The sequence below is a fragment of the Chelon labrosus genome (assembly GCF_963514085.1).
Source record: "Chelon labrosus genome assembly, chromosome: 4".
In the NCBI taxonomy this organism is placed as follows: Eukaryota; Metazoa; Chordata; class Actinopteri; order Mugiliformes; family Mugilidae; genus Chelon; species Chelon labrosus.
The window spans coordinates 20253511-20273680 of record NC_140340.1 but is presented as its reverse complement, the minus strand read 5'-3'; the positions used below and the strand labels follow the sequence as shown (position 1 = coordinate 20273680).

Below are 20170 nucleotides of genomic sequence, written 5' to 3'. Positions count from 1 at the left end.
TTCTTATTATTATGACGGTTATCCTTAAATGTGGTCTTAGGCTTCACTAATCTATGATTCCTATGCTAATTTAATTTGTGAATGCATGTAATCAGTTCCGTCACCAACCCTCAGAGCTTTTTAGTGTCTTTTAACTCCTTGTTTGTACTATTTATCAAATTTATATGAGTCAAATATTTCCCTCAGGTGCTGGTGGAGGCCAAAGCAGAGCTAAAAGGAGAGTGAATGTTGGACTTAACATTCACCTTCTAAATAATGCTACTACTCTCCTGTGTTTGGATAATGTGCTAATCTTTCTATCAAAAACAGTTGTTCATCCAGCTTCAATTAAAAAAAGGTATTAATATAATTCAGAGTTAAATATAAGACAAATTTATAAGACTAGATTTACTTGGAGTTCTCTTAAGGGACAAGGTTTTTTCTTCCGACTCCAGCTGTTGATTCTGATCTGCGCCTGTGCATAACTTACATTTGATAGTTATAATTGTGTAAAAGTGAAAAATAATAAACGTTTCTTAACTTACCAAAGACTCCAGCCTCCTCGGATGTTCTCTACCTCATCCCCACGGGGTGAAGTCTTATCTTATCTCATCCAGGACTTTATACGACAGTTACTGATCACTACTAAATTAATTAAAAACTTATTTCTCTACAGTGTCTCTAAACCTGAGCACACAATATATCTTGAGTTTACAGCTTCTGCATAACTGTTTAATATGGAAATTAAGTCTGGCAGGAATAGAGGAAGTAATATGTCCATTTAAAGTCAACACAAGGTTTAGAAAATATTACACATCCCTCAGTAAAACAGAAAGAGAAACATTATCCAAACTGATCACAAAGTTGAAACCTCTCTAAATGAACTGAGCATTAAAATGTTCAAGGAGGCTTTATAACAAGACTGACTGCATTAGTTTTTGTTGGGTGCACCTAATTATCTAATACTAATTCTCAAATGCAATGTTGCATAAAAGGCAGTATCTGAATTTAAATTTGACTTACCTGGAGATACACTTCGTTTTACTCATTCAACTGATTTCTTCACCGATTGTAAAAATGATAAAAGTATAATTAATGTTCAGTTATAAGATTCGTAGGTTTTTCTTCACAATAAGTGTCGTCCTCTGTGCAGTCATGAGACTGTTTACACTATAAAACCACATGTTAAAACTCGACTATTCAACTTCAAACCAAAACTCCCACACAGATACAGCAGCAAATACAGGATAAGTTTTAATTGTCTCATAAAACTATTACATCTCTATGCAAAGCAAACATCCCCATGCTAAGACACAACAAGTTGGCGGAGCATGTCTTTAAAACGCACTTTGGCAAACTGATACAGCATCATTCAGACTTTTTTAGCGAGCAACTGGAACCCTGATTACGCACAAAATATATCCTCCACTGTTATTCTGTCTGCACCGATAAACACAAGTTATAATCCAAAAAATAGAACATTAATTATTAAAATGAACGGCTTGACATACATATACAATCGTAACAATAAATAACGACGTTGGAGAAGAGAGAGAAATTAGAGAAGCAGCTTTGTCTGTATCATCAGCAAAATCAGCATTAAAATCCTCCCTTTCTGATGCGTTGTGGTTCCGTAGAGTCTCTCTTGCAGTTTCCAACCTTCAACATCGTGCTGGTGAATTTAAAAAGCTGTACTTCACATCAATGCCGAGCTGAAATATGCGGCTGTTGTCCATGCGGCTTACCCTCAAAGATCGTTTCCTCAAGTAAGAAGCACCACTCTGCATCAATTTGATGTTTGAACAGCAAAGATCATCTACATGAATCATCATCGTGATCAATATTTGAAGGTCTCTCGGTTAAAATACATAATGCTGATTTTTAATGTCAAGATTATTTGACATCTCTTAACAGCTCAGACATTAGAACAACCAAACAGAAAATTATTTAAACTGCAACATATGTCAGAATAATTGTTGACAGTGTGTTTTATTTAACTGAGAGCCTTGTGGTTATTGTATCTTGGATGAGCTGGCCCTCTAACGCTGATGAAACAACCAGGTGCAAAGCAGAAAGCAAAGCTGCAGGTGTGTCTCAGAACTTCAACAGGTGATGGACATTCATGGATGTTTTGGAAGAATTGGATATAAGATTTAAAGATGACACCAATGCTTTGTAGTTTTTGTGCTCACTGTTTTTTCTCCTGCAGACCTCGCCAGCAGCTTGACGCTTAGCAGGCAGATGTTACTTTAACCTGGGTCTTGCGAAACCAATTGAATAAGAAATTTGTCTTGAATTTGAAGTTTTGTTTATGTCTTTTTTAACACTTGTCTATTGGATTTGTTTGTTTTGTTAGCCAGGCTCCAGCTCTTTAAATAGATCCATGGAGTTGTCCATCAAGCTCTTACACAAAAGTAAATCAGTTCCTTTAAGCTTCCCAGGATGCAATGCAAAACAGTTACTGCGTGAACATGTGTGAAAGTATGCTTGTGGCCTCTCTTTGTTTCTACTGCGTTTAATTTAATTTAAATTGACAATTTCAATATAATTAATCAAATTGTCACAAACTAATTAAAACACGGTCAACTGGGCCAAGTCTTCCAGGCGGTTTTTCAGATGTGAGCTGGAGGTGGCTGATAATCAGAGAGAACATCCATATCACTCAGTCTTATGACAAGGTGTTCATGCTGTTTCCTGTTTGAGATTTGCTCAGATCACTTTCCACTGATACAGGATCTCTGGTTGTAGTTTAATAATATTAAGTGATGAAATATTTATGATCACCTCTCATTGCTGCAAACGACCAAACTTGAGGAAGATTCGCCAACAAGATCCACACGAGACCTGAACATGTCAGATGTGTCTGAGGTGATTCTGAGGTTCAGGTTAGCTACCTTCTGAAAGACAGATATACCCCGTGATGGTTGGTTCTAATTCCTAGAGATCAGTTTGAAGCTATGGCACAAGTAAAGATCGAGTCTCAGCCGTTAGATGAAAGGACGAAGTCTGAAAGTCATTTCTCAACCCCCCGACCACGACTCTTTTTCCAAATTGAAGTCATGTGCGCAGTGGTTTCTATGAGGATGCTGGGAGGTCAAAAGACAGCGAGGGGTTATAAGGCATCAGTGGGGGGGGCACAGAAAGGCAGACAAGCTCCTGAACGCCTCAGCATGAAATTAGACATTCACAGCCGATCTGTGCGTTACACCTCAGTCCTGAACTCTGCCCTTCTCAACGTCGCTCCGTCTGAGCGTTAAAAAGCCGAACCGTCACAGATGATGTTCTGGCCTCTGCCGGGGAAGAGCTCCATCTGCCAGTATCGAGGGTCAGCATACACTGCACAGGTCAGAGGGAACAAACATCATCAGTGTTCAAATCAAACAGTTTCAGAAAACTATCAGATACTATAGGTTGTACTTTTAGCAGATGGTATATCCAGGTATCAGAAACAATGCAGCTTTCTATCATCATTAAAAATTCCCTTGTATAAGACTTCATCTACATCTTTATTACATCTTTATTTACACACAACATATGCACAATATATTGTATTTTAAAAGACTTTTGTGCAAATTTCATTTTCTTATTGGCAAGAATTTACCAGAAATAAATTTCTACCACTGTTATACACAAATTATATTTATTTATCTTTTATTTTAAAGTCGTTACTGGTCGCCTGTGCGCCGCACAATGGATTTTCATGTGCACACAAGTTATATTTTGTGCACAATACACGTTTTCTTGAAGTGAAGTATATATATATATATGCAAGTAATACAAAAACTATAATTGATATGTATTTGGTGGCAGTGACATCTTTAGCACAAAGGTTTATTTTTTTCTGTTCTCGGTGTGTTTGAATGTGTAGCTGCAGCAGATGTTACCCATGTCTCCAGGTGTTAGCCACAGGTTGAAGGAGCTGCAGTGTTTCTGGCAGCGTTGAACGGGCAGAACTCGAACTGTTGGCAGCCCTTCGCCCACCACCAGCCAGCCCAACACCCCAACACCCTGAAACGCAGATAAGAGCTTAAAACAAAGCCTGAGCGTTTGTTTGTCGTTTCATGATGAGGATGTTTATTTGCTTATTTATTGTTAGTCCAAGATTAATTTGGCAAACCTTGATTCCTAACAGTTATATCATACTCCTGTTTAATCCTTCAGTCTCTCACCTTGCTCTGGGAGTTTGTGCTGTGGGTGACCAGGCAGCGCTGTAGGATGGTCCCGGCGCTGTCCAGCAGGGGGCAGAGTTCAGCCTTGGGGAAGAGCCACCTCAACACCTTCTCCCTGGTCCCAGAGCTGAACCTCCTACAAAGGCAAATGTGTTAAGTACCACCTGCGTACACTGAGATTTGAGAGATGAACTAACCTGATCTGTATCAGCATCAATTCCAGCTTTATTAATTATATTTAGGCTAGATGCTTTCTGGTATACATTTAGATTTAATGTTGAGTAAATAAAGTAATGTGAAACTTCCAAGTCCTTGCATTAACAGTAGATAGATGGGAAGATTCTATATTGATGTCAAATGCACCAACAATGAAACATTCTGCAAATAACCAGATAATAAATAGAGATAAATCATTTATTATCAGTGAATCAGATTCTAAAACTTACTGCACAGCGTAAGCCCTTCATTGGACTTCCTTCATTCTTGAATATAATTTCTCTTGCTGACATAGATGTAGGTCTACTTGGATTATTAACACACAGACTGTGTCATTTGTAGCCAGTTAGACTCCTGCACTGGAAAAACTTAGTGGACCCAGGAAGACCTTTACTTTAAACACAGATGCGTACCAGAGTAGGGTGAAGTTGGCAGGTCCCTGAGGGAGGCCAAGGTTGTGGTTTTGTAGGCTGTCGTCCTCCTCCAGCAGAATGGACATGGAGCCTGAATGGGCCAAGTAGAGCTCCTCGAGCTGCTGCCGCTGGATGCTGAGAGACTCCCCACCCTACAGACAGCAGCATGGAGAAAAGCAGAAAGAAGTATGAACGAACAGACAAGGGCTGGAAGAGAAAACTCAGCAACTCCTTCTACTTCTCACCTCTATTAAATATAAAAACGAAAAGAAATTAGAAAGGTGTGCTTAAGTTTTTACAGCTGTTGTTAACTAAGGGATGTGACATGAGGAGGCTCATCACATGGCTACGCCTCAACGACATTGACCTCTGACCTTCAGCAGGACAAGCTGTGGCCCCCGTCGTAGAGTCACGGTCCCCCTGAGGCTCTCTGGGACTTCCATCACAGAGGTGATGTCTGCACATCCTGAACAGTTGACGAGACTCTGCCTGAGAGAGCCAGCACTCCACCACTCATGGAAACCTGCAGTATATGTGCACACAATGACTATTAGATAAACTAGAAGTGAAGCTCGTCTGTTGTGATAGAAAAAAAAAGTCTAATTGAAATCACATTTTGTCATTCCTTTTTGTTGTCCAAAAGAATTTGAGATTGACAAGAAATTCCATTTTTCCAGATATGCAGCAAATGTAATAGATTTGCACATCCCAACTACTGTACTGGGAAGCAAATATGTGTAGCACTCAAGGCCATAACATGTTTCAAACCAGTACTTTCTTTGCTTATGTTAGTGTGTTCATGAAAAAGATTAGAAACTAAGAAAAAAAGTCAGAGTAATCATGCACCACACCTTGCAGGTTGTACTTCTTGGCGATGGGCAGTGAGAGCAGTCGGACGTGGCTGAGAGGGGACGACCAGTTGTAGCATCCCAGATTGACCAGTCCGAGCTGGGGGGTGTTCTGGGGGTAGGTGAAAGCCAGCACCGCCACCAGCAGGAAGCCCACAGCCACCACAAACTGCATGGACGACAAAGACATTATAACACCGAGAACGGTTTCCTCTTTTAGAACATTAATATACATGTGTGCACAAGATTCTTACAACAGCTAAGTAAGGGTCTTCAGTGATTAATCCATCACATTTATTGTTGACCAACTGTGTAATATTTGGATGCCTGACCTTGATGGTGGCTCTCAGGATGGGGAACTGGGGAGGCTCTCTTCTAGGCTCGTTGGTCTCCAGGACCTGCTTGATGAACCTCTCAATCTCCCGCTCTGACATGCCGTAGCGGTATCCCGACTGTCGGAGGATGTCGATGCTCTCAGACAGTTTGTCATAGATGCACGGCTCGCTCGTCGTCGTTCCCATGACGACTGCAGTGATGGCGGCTTCTCTGTCAAACACGTCGGTCTTCAGCTGCTGCTGGCGCCGGGCACATGGTGTCACCTGTGAAGTCATCCAAGATGTCAGCTGCCAGTACAGTACTTCAAAATAGTTGAATGAAGGTGCTGAGATTGTGTAGATTATTGTAGCAAATGTAGCTTGTCCATTTTGCACCAGACAAGTAGTGCCACGTTCTGACTTCATTTTATGTGAGGTTAAAATGTGATTAAATCGTCAAACAACTTTATTAGACTTTGGTCTAATATTAAACAACTGTTGCTGGACTTCACATAGTTAGTACACGCCACCCAGAGTACCATATGTTATTCACTTGTTTTTTTATTTGTCACTACTTTTTTTTTTTTTAATTTTGTATTGGTATTTGGCATCTATTAAGATATCTACCGATGTAATGTACACGTTACGTACAGATCTTCAGACAATGCCTATCTTGGGAATGACGATGGTTTTATTTACCTATCATCACATCTGCTTGCCATGCAACAGCAAATCAATACTTCAAATTTTAAACATGTTGTGCCCGGAAAAGGTCTTATTGATAAAAACTGCAATTACTGATTGAATACTGTGCCTTCTTCTTGCTATGAACATATTTCTCTCTAGGTCCACCACGTTCTAGCGTCACGTCAGTTTGATCATCAGTAATAGATAACTTTGCCTTGAAAATAAAATGATGTGCTGCATTTATACTTTCAAGTCTCTTGGTGTGACTGCTGACACTTCTGCTTTCAGTGTATACATTTCCTGATTTCTGACAGCATGAACCGTAAACACGGTGGAGTTCCCTTTTCTCTTATTATGAATTTAATCAAAACCAGAGAGAGGCAGCTCCATTCAGCAGTTCAGTTGTGCTGAAATATGCAAATGTTAAATATACATTTACGCACCTGCTCTTGCTGATTACATAGTAGAAGAGACCGTATATTCTGTCAATGGGCATAGTGGCAGATAAAAATTGGACTCCAAGGTGTCAGTTTAGGGGATACGATGTGTCTGATTATAAAGTGCTCACTACAGAAAGCTAGTTAGATCTCCTTATCTTAAAAAAAAAAACAACAACAACAAAAACCATCTGCCTCCAGACCAGCTACTGCAGATAAGAACTGTTCAGTATGTAGCCTAACTATAAAACCGCAAACACAACACAATATTAACTAAAGAGATTATTAGCTGCTATAATTAACTGAGGGCTTAATCATATTAGCTTATGCGATTTAATGAAGGCAAAAACTCAAATAAACCATGTTCAACCTTTTCACAACACTAAACTGACAGGTTAGCTTGTCTATCATGCTAGGCTCGCACTACTTCCGCTTTACGGTAATAAACAAACACCAGAAACACAATGAATGCCTCACCTCAAAGCCAGATCTTCAACCACAATGTGGAGTCCCTCATTTGTCACGCTGGTTAATATAATAAATTAATTTTTTAATGAAATCGCCTGCTAGCTAATGGGCATGGCTCCTATTAACCGAGTCTTCTTTCTCTTGAGGTCCAGTAGTGGTTGGCATGACAACAAGATGGAGCAGTACCGCCGCCAACTGGTATGGAGTGTGACTTTGGATGCCACAGTGAGCTAATAAATAATATAAAACTAACATTGTTTTGTACGTTTATTCTACAGTTTATCACGTGTTGTAATGTGTGTATGTATGTAGTGCTACATATTTACAAATTCTTCTAAGAAATATTTATAAAATTCCAAAAATTTCCGCTGTATCACTGTTACTAAACCACAATCTATACCCAATCACAAACGACGTTGGCCCCGCCCCATGCGAACCAAAACAATGCAAATCAGCCAATGGGCGCTCAGACAATCACCGGAAGTCCCGCCCTCCATTTCCGGTCCTTGTGCAACCATGAAACAGCATCAACATGATTGACACCGAGTGGCGTCAAGCTACACACACTAACTGACTGTCGCGCTCCAGAGACGCGGAAGCTGCAAATTAAAATCTCTAGTCTTGAGACAGAATCCGTTATCCTCTTCCGGACATCTTCCCCATTGTCCCCTTTAACTCTAAAGTGGGAAATCGGTGTATTAAGACCCAACTGTACTGACTCATGCATGTTTACAGCTATGTGTTTTTGTTAAATTTCCCCGCCGTAGTAAAACTATTTTATTTTGACAGTCATCACCGGATGTTTTTAAAGTTGTGTGTGTGCTCGTTAATGTAGATCGATTGAGCTTCAACCTGGATGTAACAAGCGGCTAGTCTTGTCGGACCAAAGTTAATTCACGTTTAACTTCCTTAAATCGTGAATTTTATAGATTTTCTTCAACAGCAACTAGCGGGCCAAGTCTACTCCGAATCTATCTACACTGCAGTTTTTGTTACGACCAACGCGTCGTTGTTGTTGACGGAGGTCAGGAGGTCTCCAGCGAAATCAGTCCGTCGACCAGATGCTTTCCCCAGGCAGGACCGTCTCCTCCCGGCTGCTGAGGCCCGCCGCGTGGGTTTCTTTGCGGCTGGGCTCTGAGCGGACAGCCGCCAGCTCTCAGCGGAAAGGTAACGGGAGCAAACTTAGTGCAGCTAGCGTGAAGCTAATCCCAAAGTGACGCAGTAGGGATACAGGAAACTTCATAACACCTAGAAACTGAGTGCATAAATATTAAGTAATGACCAGTGTATAAAAGTCCGAATAAACTAGTAGACTGACACTATATTGTCAACTATTTCCTCAATTGATTAACATCGTAGTTGTATATCAGCTGAAAATATCAAACTTTTGCTTAAGATTAATGTTAAATAAATGTGAACATCTCACATGTGTCTCAAAGATTATTATTACTAGCCCCAATGATTAAGCTACATCAGATAATGTGTTTTTTATTAGAGAATCTAATGGAAAGATTGTAGTTTTTTCAATGTATGGTGTAAATTAAGATATCAAATGTTTTATGCAATAAAAAAAGATGAGCTCTGAGTCAGTGTTCAGTTTTCTCTGCTTGGTTGTACCAGTAGCTTTAATTAGATGAGTTATTTCAGTAGAAATTATACAGTTTGGAAGCTCTGAACTGTGATATAATGATCAACAACTTGTGATTGTGAAACATGTGTTAATCTATGTGGTATTAAAACATTTTACATTACTTGAATCACTGTGGATGTTGTGTTTTGTGCTGCAGAGCTGATCAAGAAACATGAACTGGAGAAAGATGAGCTCCGGCCCCTCTACATGGACTTCCAGGCCACCACTCCCATGGTAACCATTACCAACCATGTTGTCATGGATGTCAGAGTCTAAGATTGATTAACACTTACACTTATCTGTTCTTATACTTTAATATGTACTTGCGTGTGTGTGTTTAGGATCCCCGGGTGCTGGATGCCATGTTGCCGTACCAGGTGAATTACTATGGTAACCCTCACTCCAGAACGCATGCCTATGGCTGGGAGAGCGAGACCGCCATGGAGACAGCCAGAAAGGTAGAGAGACACTCAGTCCGTACAAAGAGAGAATGTAAAAACCTTTTTTTTGTTTTTGTTTTTTTTAACGTTTCTCACAGCACGACAAGTTACCTTTTAGGAATCTAAGATAAAATAATCATATTTTGTAAAGAATTCATTCTTCTTTCCTCACATTACACTTCCTTAAAAATTCATAGTTATGTTGGCCAGTTTCAACCAGATGATGCTGTATTTTTAAACTGCCTCTCGTGCAGATGTGAGTCACACTCTCACTCATTCAGGTCATGATATAACCAAAAAGCAATCTAAAAAAAGGCAACTGGACTTGTTGGAGTTTCTTGAAGACATTTCACCACTCCAAGTAAGCAAAGTAGTTTTTTCAGCTCAAAAAAAGACTGACCTGGGCTGTGGGAAAAATTAGGACAAAACACAGGTCAATCTCAACAACATCCTCGAATTGCAGGTAAGTATTGGTAGATTAACAGGCCTTAGTTATGTGAGTTTCCAATGGCACCACCCACAGATGCTTCAAATAAAAACCTAAACTAATCCCACCAGTTCATTTAGAACTGAAGAAGCCACCTGGATGAAATGTCCCCAAGAAAACTCAACATGTCTGCTTGCCTTGGTTTAGCTTGTTTTTTGATGAACCATTATGTTGTAATTAGGGGTGGGACTCGATTAATAAAAAAAAAAAAAAAAAAAAAAATCTAATTAATTAGAGGCTTTGTAATGAATTAATCTTGATTAATCACATTTTAATCGCATAATAATATTTGCCCCAAAAAGCAACCTTTTTTAATTTAAATGGATTTTAGTGGACGACTAAATCAAATAATAGACACAGACATGAATATTGTAAACTCAAGCTCTTTTAATGTCTGGAAAAATGCATTTATTGCATTTCAGTTCAAAACAGTAGAAAAAGAAAGAAACTATTCCTGGCCAAAACTGAACAGACCTAAAGTTAAAGTGTTACTGTAAGTACTTAAAGTACTTTTTCAGAACAGTATTGACTTTGAATGGTAAAAAAAACAAACAAAAAAAAACAGTCTGGGCTGCCAACACGTCTTGTCCGTACTCAGACCGGGACTGCTAGCCGAGCTCGGACGTGTGCATCAGTGTAATCGGTGTACCAGGAAATCGTGCACTGACAAAAGTTCTGCGTTGTTTGGAAAGCAAACTGCGATTAAATGTGTTAATTTGCTAGTTTACATCTCCAGGATCATTGTGAAGGAAGTTCCTTCCTGTTTGGCATGAACAGAACCTTCTCCACAATAGTCTATAAAATGTGAAACATTCTTGTCCCTCAGTTGACCTCCTTCACTGTTGTTTCTTTCTTTTTGTTTATTTCTACGGGACTGTGATGTGACGACACTGAATGATGATGGTCCTGGCAGAGGTTGCACAGGAAGAGATCAGATTTGGGAACAGATTTAGATCCAGATATAATATGAAAAAAAAAAAATCACTTCAGTATGTAATGTGAACGTCTTCATTGACTGGGGTGACTGGGGTCTCTTTCTCTCTCTCTGTCTGAGCAGGAAGTTGCTGAGCTGATTGGAGCCGACCCCAGAGAGATCATCTTCACCAGCGGAGCCACAGAGTCCAACAACATGGCCATCAAGGTCCCACTCTACTCCTCCTCTTCTTGATCATCTTTTGCTCACATAATCAAATTCCTTACTTTACTACATTAGTGGTTACATAGTAAAACAGTAGTTTCAGACATTTTTTGTCATTGATAGCTTCACATACACCCTGTGCTGCACAGTATTTTCGCTGTAAGAGTTAAAGACACAAAATGATATCACTCTATTTTTAGTGACAGAGAAGGTTATTGTTAAGGTGTTTAGTGCTGGCCAAGAACACATGAAATACAAGATGTGAACACAGTAGGAACAGCTTGAGAAAACCTTTGAGAATGTTTTAAGGACACACTGTGTTGCCCTCCTCATCCTGCAGGGCGTTGCCAGGTTCTACCAGTCCAAGAAGCGTCATGTGATCACCACGCAGACCGAACATAAATGTGTCCTGGATTCGTGTCGAATTCTGGAGTCCGAAGGGTTCGACATTACCTACCTGCCAGTCAAGCAGAACGGTCTGGTGGACCTGGAGGTACACATGCAGAATGTGCAGTGAGATCACATACAGCGTATACAAACTTTGTCATTGTATATTAAAAACTGTGTGTGTGTATTCAGCTGTTGGAGGCCTCCATCCGCCCTGACACCTCCCTGGTGTCGGTGATGACCGTCAACAACGAGATTGGAGTCAAGCAGCCCATCAAAGACATCGGTAACCATGGCAAAAAAATATTTTACTGTACCGTACCGTGACAGACATTGTTGGATCTGTGATTCAGTGATGCAGAATGAATCGGATCAATGTGACCAGGTGGAGACTGATACACTGATCTTCTCTCTTCTTTCCACAGGTCACATTTGTCGCTCTAAAGGAGTCTTCCTCCACACTGATGCCGCTCAGGCTGTCGGAAAGATTCCCATCAACGTCGCTGACTGGAAGGTTGACCTGATGTCCATCAGCGGTCACAAGATCTATGGACCCAAAGGTTAGTACTTATTAACATTATGCGGTAGTATAGCCTGAACTGCTCTACAGGCAGAGTGAGGTAGTTCTCTTAGCTCATTTCGTAAACAGGAAAAATACTGATAAATTAAACTGCAGTCGAAACACAGAAAACCGATAGTTGGTGTCATAAAATACCATAATATCACAGTTAAAGTGGAAGTGAGGAGTTTAAGTTTTAGAACAAGTCAAATTGTTTTGAAGAGAAAGAGAAAAGAGAAAAAGGCCAAGCGACAGAATTGATCTCAATGTAACTGAGGACTGTCACCAAATGTAACTCCGTCTCAGTCCAATGATTCGTTTGTTGACCAGTAGAAAAATGCTAAAGCTAAACCTGTTTGAGAGTTCATTAATGTCTGTGGTACAAGAACAAGTTCATCAAACATTCTCAAGGTGTTTGAACAGGTTGGAAAAATGGGATTCTAAAACTCCCCTTTTGTTGTTTATCCCACAACTTCTCAATTTTTCAGTCTCACTGAGCTGGAAAAATGCTTGTGGTATCCATCCTTTGCGCATCTAAACCAATAATATAAAGGATTCACAAATAAATGAATAAAGCAGAAAGTGAAGTTTTGTCACGCATTAACAGTTTTAGTGAATAAAAGTGCATTTTGGTGGTTTGTAGTTTCTGTTTCTAAATTATGTTCACTTACACTCAGTTGCCAGTTCATTAGGTGCACTAGTGAAAACAAATTTGTTCTAATATAAGAGTCCTGCTCTAAATCCTCCTTCATGACTGATCTAATGTTCAGCTGATGTTGAAACAGCGTCAGAAAGGTGGTTAATCAACTGGATAATCATTTTGGAGGGTGGAGTTTGTTAGACGATCAATGTTTTTGTGTGTGTGCGTTCAGGTGTGGGTGCTCTCTACGTGCGTCGCAGGCCCCGGGTGCGTTTGGAGCCCCTGCAGAATGGAGGCGGGCAGGAGAGGGGCCTGCGTTCAGGCACCGTCCCCACCCCACTCACTGTAGGGCTGGGAGCCGCCTGCAGAATCGCCATGCAGGAGATGGAGGTAAACTAACACTCTGAGACATCACAGAACCCTGAAACAAAGCACCAAACTGTCCCAGGAATTAATGTGTCTGTGTCTGTGTAGTATGATCATCAGCGAGTGTCCATGCTGGCTAATCGTCTGGTCCACAAGATCATGTCTGAGATTCCTGATGTCATCATGAATGGAGATCATGAACAACGCTACTCTGGTAAACACACACACACAAGTCACACAAAATCCACTGCTGATGCTTGAATTTTAGTCAACATGAACATAAAAGTCACTATAAGTCTTTAATGTCTGAAGGTTTCTGTATGAACACTTAGATTGACTTTTCCGGCTGTGTGTGTGTTCTCAGGCTGTATCAACCTTTCCTTTGCCTATGTGGAGGGAGAGAGTCTGTTGATGGCCCTGAAGGATGTCGCTCTGTCATCTGGAAGGTCAGAGACAAACTTAGACTTTTAACTCACGTGAGTGTACAATTTGTACATTTGAACATGAAAATGAATGAACACATTTGTGTGTGTGTGTGCAGTGCATGTACGTCAGCGTCTCTGGAGCCGTCATATGTCCTCAGAGCTATTGGAGCAGATGAAGACCTGGCTCACTCTTCCATCAGGTACAAACATTTATTCATCGTAATCCCGATTACAAGATAAAACTAGTATTTTTGAAGCTTCAGTTATTTAATATTTCTTCAAGAGTCCACAGACTGGTGATGGTGATTCTATGATGATTCTCTGTAGCTTGTCTTTTCCTTTGTCTGGTGTTTCACGTGCAAAATAATGTCCCTCTGTGTCTGTTTCAGGTTTGGTATCGGCAGGTTCACCACAGAAGAAGAAGTTGACTACACAGCAGAGAAATGCATCCATCAGGTCCGCCGACTCAGAGAGATGAGGTGAGTTCAGATGGCTTTCAACTTTGGTTTTATTTTGGTAGTTTTGTTCATCATTTTTATCCTGTGCTCAGACTTAGTAGTAACGCTGTAGCCTCTTTAAAAATAAAATCAGAAAGGCTGGAAATAAATCTATAGAAATTATTTGAATAGAAATCAAATACCCAGACATTCTTCAGTCCCATTTCGTGCCCACTGATCCACCGTGCTTACTTTATTTGTATGTGCTGTTATCCTGTGCCACCGTCTGACACCCAATACCAACATCATAGCACAACAAGTCTAGGAGGATAATTAGTTGATGTGTAGTTAGCTTGACAACTACATAACCTTTATGTAGGAAATAAAGTGTGCTGCGAGCATCTCTGACTTTCAACACAGTCAGGACTGTGGGAGCTTCATGAAGTTTAATCAGTCAGGTGGCGTGACCTCGATACTACCATATTTCCCCACTGTGGGATAAATAATGGATTACCTTATCTGTAACCGACCTCTCTTTCTTTCAGCCCTCTGTGGGAGATGGTTCAGGAAGGCATCGACCTGAAGAGCATCAAGTGGACGCAGCACTAGACTCCTCCCACTTCCTAGCTGCCGACAATGGTCCAGCTCTTTCTTCCCGTACTCAAACACGCACAAACTTCCTGTCCGACTTGAAGTCTGTTTGTAGCTGTAGGTCTGCGTCTCTGTAGACCCTCTAGTTGCTCTGTCAGAAGAGTTAACAAACAGCAGTCTCTTCTTGTTGTATTCTCTCTGTTGTGTATCAGTAAGCTTCTGTTGCCCAACAAGTTATTTCTGTATCTTGAAAATTTCGTCAGAGGCTGTGATTTTTGTGCGGCCTGAAATGTAAACCGACAGTCATGAGAAAAATGTGGTACTCACTTTGAGAGATGTCCACTGATGGCTGATTTAGAGGTTTGACAACCAAAGTTCAGACGGACTATTAGGACCAAGTTCTCACAGCGTGCAACAAGCCAAACAAACCAATCAGAATACGACAAAAAAAACTATGCACGAGCTGATCATGTTGCATGTGATATTTTTTGATAAATTTTAGAGGGAAAAACTTTGTACGGATTAAAATGATATGGAAAAGACAGAAAGCTGCATGTCTCTAAGGAACAAGAAAACCTTGTGTAGCTGATACCGTGTCTTCTCTCATATGCTTTTTTCCATATTCATCACATGAACCACCATCCATCCAATCTGACATGCTTCATGTGATATAATCTGACACTGACTGCGACCACAATTTTATTAAAGCTATCTCACACAATGTGACATCAGTGGTCAGTGGAGCGTCCTATGACACCTTTAGTCTGGTTGTCTTTGGGTTAAATGGCTCAGTTCACTCTCAGTTTGCTAATCCCTCTCTGAGCCTGCTTATGTTATTATAGCCAATCACATGCTACATCAGAGCCATAGGTTTAAGAACCAGTGAGGCAGCAAAAAGTAATATTCAAAAGGATAATATGTTTATAATTTACTGAGCCAGTTAACAGTGTTTGCAACTATTATACAGCAACAAACATAATTCATTAGTCTGTTGTTCTTCATTTAAAACGCACATGTTTCTTTTCTCTCTGACATATTTCTCATAAACAGATTAGTAATTCTATTGATCTGTAGGATGCAGGCTTGTCATTTGTCATCTTAATTTAGTCGCACTGTATTTGCTGCTCAGATTCTGTAAGAATGACAACTCAGTATTTCCAGTGATCTTTTGTCAGGTTTTGATCCAATCACCCGAAGTCAGACTCCTCTGGAGAAGTTCAGACCTGTAGCGTATGTTGTGACTCAGCTTTACGTTGGCCCAAAGATGGCTGACTAAAAATCTCTGGAATTTTGTCAGCAGCATGTTGAGCAACACAATCCCAGTGATAAGAAACAAAACCAGAACAATGGGTTGTTGCATCAGCGTGGCAAGTGAAAGCATCAGCCCTGAGTTTACATGGGGATGATATGATTTCTTAAGTCTGACCTTTTCACCGATGTCTGTTTCCAGGTTATATGCTGCTCTGTCTGTCTCATATTTCAGTCTTCCCACATCACTGTTTGTTAAACAGCAGCATGTTAGTGAGTTATCCAGACCAACATTGTTAGCAGCAGATGTTTCATTTTTCTCAGAGCACTGTACAAGACTGAAGCCCTGATTTGACCCTAGAAGATTAATTTTCAGAAAAAGCAGATAATAATTCAAAATAGCTGCTGTCCTGTTGTCTATCACCAAGAAGTCTGTCCCTTTTTTGTGGACAGAAATTATCCTAAAAATCAGTCTGAATACAAAATCTAATACTTAATAAACATGGGCCTCTTCTTGTGTTATGTTCCCTGATGTAGTCTGAGCTTTTATCTGTTCTGTTTATTCAACACCAGCTTTTACTGTCTTCTACTGTTACTCATTGATACACATTGGTGTCTAATAAAGTGCTGCTTCACAGTTATGCAGTCAAGTTTTTTTTGTAATTTTTATTGTCTGTTCATGAAACATCCCTGAACATATGCAGAATAGTCACCTGTCTTTCCTGCCATCTATTCCTTTTTACACGTATAAAAAACTGTACATAAAAAAAAAAGCACATATGAGAAAATACAATAAGTAATTCAACAGAGAAAACCCAAGGAAGTTCACACAGAAGAGCTGTAAGACTGCAATCAAGATCTGAAGATTATTTTCTCTGAATGTACAGTGCCGGAGGTCGGAGGTGGTTCAGGATCAGCCTCTTCATGGTCTTCATCAGGTGAGATGTTAAAGCCATGGCTCTGAAGTGGTTGGGCTCCCTGGGGTGTGAGGTCTTTGGTACTGGAGTCAAACAGGAGGTCTTCCACAGTAAAGGGACTTTCTCCAGACTAATGCTCAGGTTGAAGATGTATGTGACTTCCTGACTGAGCTGGTCTGCACAGTCCCTGAGCAGTCTGGAGCAGATGCCGTCTGGACCTGTGGCTTTCCTTGCCTTGATCCTTCCCAGTTATTTTCTCACCTGATGCTTTGTTATGCAGAGGGTGGAGGGAAGGGTGGGAAGGGTGGAGGTAATTACCTGTTTTATCTACTACAACATTTTCAAGGTCCACCACAATTTTCCACATAATGAGAATTCATAAAACAAATAAAAAAAAACTTCCTTGCTCTGTTTTACCAAAAGCACATTTCCCAACAAGCTTAAATTTGAATACAAAATGAACCCTCTTCCGCCGACAGGGGGCGTTAACGCGCTGACGTGAAGAATTTACCAGCTCCATCTTCTCGCGACATCTCGTTTGTCATCGCGGTGTTTGCGCCATTTCGTGCAGTAGCAGCCTGCAGAGAGAGAGAGAGGAAAAGACCAACGTTCATGAATTAAACCTCAGTGTGTTTGTTGACAATTTTCTCGGTAAGAATCCATTAGCGGCAGCCCACGCAGTGTCGTACTCACATCGGGAGCCGAGCACGACTGCAGCCGCTGAATGCACACATCCTGCTCTCTGCTCCGCTCCAACACACACACACACACAAAGCAATGTTCACCACCAGCTAGGTCGCTAACGGACTGTTAGCATGCTAAGTAGCTAAGTTGCATCCTGTATTTGTGCTGGAAATAAGCTAGTTAGCCTTGACTTTTATGTAAAGACTAAATGTTGAATATTTTTTGTAATATAATGAATGCCGGTTTAAAACACTTAGCTAGGTTTGATTATTAAAATGCTGTCTTGTCCGTAACCGTTAACGGTCGTTAGCTAGTTAACAGAAGATCAAATGAAGGTATTTTTCATTGTAGGCTAGCCCTTGTTCTTGTACTGTGTTTATGGCGTGCTAGGATTAGGATGGTTTGTGAGTTGGATTTATGATTAATTCCGTCTTTAGCTCAGTTTCGGCATTACTGCGGTTGGTCCCTGACCACACGTTAACCACAGACGCAAGCCACGCCCCGGGTGATGGCGTCATATGTCTACAATAATATGAGTTGTTAGAGGAGCAGGTAGTTTTTTTAAAGATGACTGTCATTTACTATGGAGACTGTCCCGTAGGTTACCTGATGCAGGTGCTGTGGGGTTTTGACTTTAGCCCTTTTCAGACATGATATCCTTCAGACTAACTGTGCATCATATATAGACAGACAAAATGTAATGTTATTTGCCTGGTGTGATTATTAAGAAATCTCGTTCTGCATCTTACTAGTCACTACGGTAGATCTGTAAATAAACTAACATGAATTTCATTTTTTATTACAGGGAACATATACATGTTAATACGATCTAAATGTATTCCCTTTGCTCAACTGCAGTATGTTGTTGGGTTTTTTGCTTTAGATTTAGACTTCAAGTAAATGAATGAGAACTGGAAATCCACTGTGAGCTTAGACTACACTTACTCTTCCAGTGACAGAGCCATAAGCTACAATTCAAAAGACACTAGAGGTTTAAAGCTTCACACTGATGCCTGACACTTGTGTCATCATGTGGTGGGTGTGGCGCACCAGATATCAAAGTTGAGCCGGCTTCAGCTTTTTTTGATGCATGCAGTGACATGTCAAGCTATGAGATGGTTTATTTCACTTATTCACTTTTAAACTAATAACGACATACTGTCAACAAGTGCTTGGGCACAATTTCATGTAGTATGAACGCGTCGTTATCTTGCATTCATTCTACGACCGTATAAAGTTACAGAATGGCTAAATCTGACCAGCTACACTGTCGACAGGTCGCCGGTGAAATGTTGCTCCAACGCTCGTTGGCGTTGTTAATTTCGTCATCCATTTAAAAAAATAACTGGTAAATGAAACGCACTTGATTGATTAACGCAGCATTGAAACATCAAAAAAAAGTTGAAGCTCAACTGTGATCAAATCTCTGGCTTCTACTGAAAATGACTTGTAGCTTGTTGCTCTGTCACTGGTGGTGTGAACGCAGCATCACAGATGCATCCTGTTTAGATTTGGAAGACATTATAAAAACATGGGATGGTCGTATGAAATTTCCCAAACATTCATATAACAAGGTGCATGTCTGAAAGGGGCTATACTTGACTTGGTGAGTGAGTCCTCATTTGGTGGATTGGATGAAGGAAAAAAAAAAAGAACTACGACACTTTCCTGTGTAACGGTTGTGTGCCAAGACTACAAAGCAGTGGAGTTCTGCGTAAGCACAACAGAGATTTTATCAGTGCCTTGTGAAATAGATGGTGGGATACAATTACACAACTACAGTTAAAGATTTTAATGAGGTGAAAAAGGTTGAGTGTTCTTGGCCTTGTTATTCCAGATGCCTCCTCAATGTCCTGATTTGGGCTCCATGTTGAGAGTGGAGAGCTCTTGGTCCTTGATCTTGAATAGACTCTGGTTATGTGCTGTTTATAGTGTTGCACTCTCCTCCTTTAATTCTACTTTGTTTGGCAGTGTTTTGAGGTTGATGTCAACACGTGGGCAGTTATGTATTTCTTTAAAGTGATAAATTAAGGCAGTGTTTTCCTCTTTGATCTTGAATTTGACGTATTTAAAATTTCTTTCTGGTTTTCTGGCTGTTTACATGAGGTTGCTTTCTATCTCTTATCAGCTGCATTGTGTTTCCTTGTTTATAGTAGCATAAAATGAGGCTTCAGTTTTTCACCTTCCTCTCAATACTTGTTTCTCTGATTATTAGCTTTTGTCTTTTCTCCTCTTGCTGTGTTTTATCCTTTTTGCTGCTGCTGATGTTTCACAGGCTGGTGGTATTTTGACCCCAACATGTGATGAGGGGAGAGGATGTCGATGTTGAGTGTGTTGATTTGAAGAAGCCTTCGGTGCTTTGTTTATCATCTGTTGGCAATTTGTCTGTGCTGAAGTTGAATTCTGCTCTTACTGATGATAATACTGATGTCAGGTATCGTGTTGAAAGGGCAATGAGCTGCAGGCAGCAGCCTAACATACAGACTTTAAATGTTTGTATTTTCAGCATTTTCAACAATGTTTTCAAGTTGCGGAGTGATTGAAGTGTCAGAGTTCTTCTTGTTCTGTAATACACAGGCTTTTGGGAACAGCAGGCATTGCTCCAACTGCTGTTGCTCATCTGGACATAATGTTTTCTAATGTGTTTAATTCCTCTTGCTGCTGTCGTTTGTGCAGTGCTGGCAATCAGT

At 40.4% G+C, this 20170-nt stretch overlaps 3 protein-coding genes across 7 annotated transcripts in view; 2 read left to right on the top strand and 1 right to left on the bottom strand.

Moving 5' to 3' along the window:
* Nucleotides 1-681: 681 nt before the first annotated feature.
* Nucleotides 682-7672, bottom strand: cUnh6orf89 (chromosome Un C6orf89 homolog). Of its 2 annotated transcripts, XM_084543007.1 has the most exons (8): nucleotides 7541-7672; nucleotides 5958-6224; nucleotides 5629-5794; nucleotides 5152-5300; nucleotides 4778-4929; nucleotides 4149-4284; nucleotides 3864-3987; nucleotides 682-3315 (listed from the first exon to the last, which is right to left on the bottom strand). In XM_084543007.1, the coding sequence occupies exons 2-8, from the start codon at nucleotides 6144-6146 to the stop codon at nucleotides 3233-3235; spliced, it is 999 nt and encodes a 332-aa protein (XP_084399133.1). In that variant the 5' UTR covers nucleotides 6147-6224; nucleotides 7541-7672; the 3' UTR covers nucleotides 682-3232. The 2 variants fall into 2 exon arrangements, with proteins under 2 accessions (XP_084399133.1, XP_084399132.1); XM_084543006.1 differs by lacking the exon at nucleotides 7541-7672 and having other exon boundaries at nucleotides 5958-7362.
* A 635-nt stretch (nucleotides 7673-8307) lies between these two features.
* nfs1 (NFS1 cysteine desulfurase) lies at nucleotides 8308-16520 on the top strand. Its single transcript, XM_084542581.1, has 13 exons — nucleotides 8308-8698; nucleotides 9319-9395; nucleotides 9503-9619; nucleotides 11146-11229; nucleotides 11567-11719; nucleotides 11806-11899; nucleotides 12039-12173; nucleotides 13045-13202; nucleotides 13287-13392; nucleotides 13543-13624; nucleotides 13720-13803; nucleotides 13993-14082; nucleotides 14586-16520. The coding sequence occupies exons 1-13, from the start codon at nucleotides 8593-8595 to the stop codon at nucleotides 14647-14649; spliced, it is 1350 nt and encodes a 449-aa protein (XP_084398707.1). The 5' UTR covers nucleotides 8308-8592; the 3' UTR covers nucleotides 14650-16520.
* A 764-nt stretch (nucleotides 16521-17284) lies between these two features.
* Nucleotides 17285-20170, top strand: part of cpne1 (copine I) — a 29689-nt gene continuing 26803 nt past the window's right edge. For 2 of the 4 annotated variants that reach the window (XM_084543924.1, XM_084543923.1), the window contains exon 1: nucleotides 17285-17447. The gene's annotated coding sequence lies outside the window, so the exon portion shown is untranslated. The remainder of the gene's footprint in view (nucleotides 17448-20170) is intronic. The other 2 variants (XM_084543925.1, XM_084543927.1) reach the window with 2 other exon arrangements.

Coding starts and splice junctions, on each gene's coding strand:
- cUnh6orf89 (XM_084543006.1), bottom strand. CDS start 6,365: ATGAAGTCAGAACGTGGCACTACTTGTCTGGTGCAAAATGGACAAGCT. Junction 5,795..5,957: donor TCCTGAGAGCCACCATCAAG/GTCAGGCATCCA, acceptor TCGTCCATGCAG/TTTGTGGTGGCTGTGGGCTT. Junction 4,285..4,777: donor GCCAACTTCACCCTACTCTG/GTACGCATCTGT, acceptor TTGCCTTTGTAG/GAGGTTCAGCTCTGGGACCA.
- nfs1 (XM_084542581.1), top strand. CDS start 8,593: ATGCTTTCCCCAGGCAGGACCGTCTCCTCCCGGCTGCTGAGGCCCGCC. Junction 8,699..9,318: donor CGCCAGCTCTCAGCGGAAAG/GTAACGGGAGCA, acceptor TTTGTGCTGCAG/AGCTGATCAAGAAACATGAA. Junction 11,230..11,566: donor CCAACAACATGGCCATCAAG/GTCCCACTCTAC, acceptor CTCATCCTGCAG/GGCGTTGCCAGGTTCTACCA.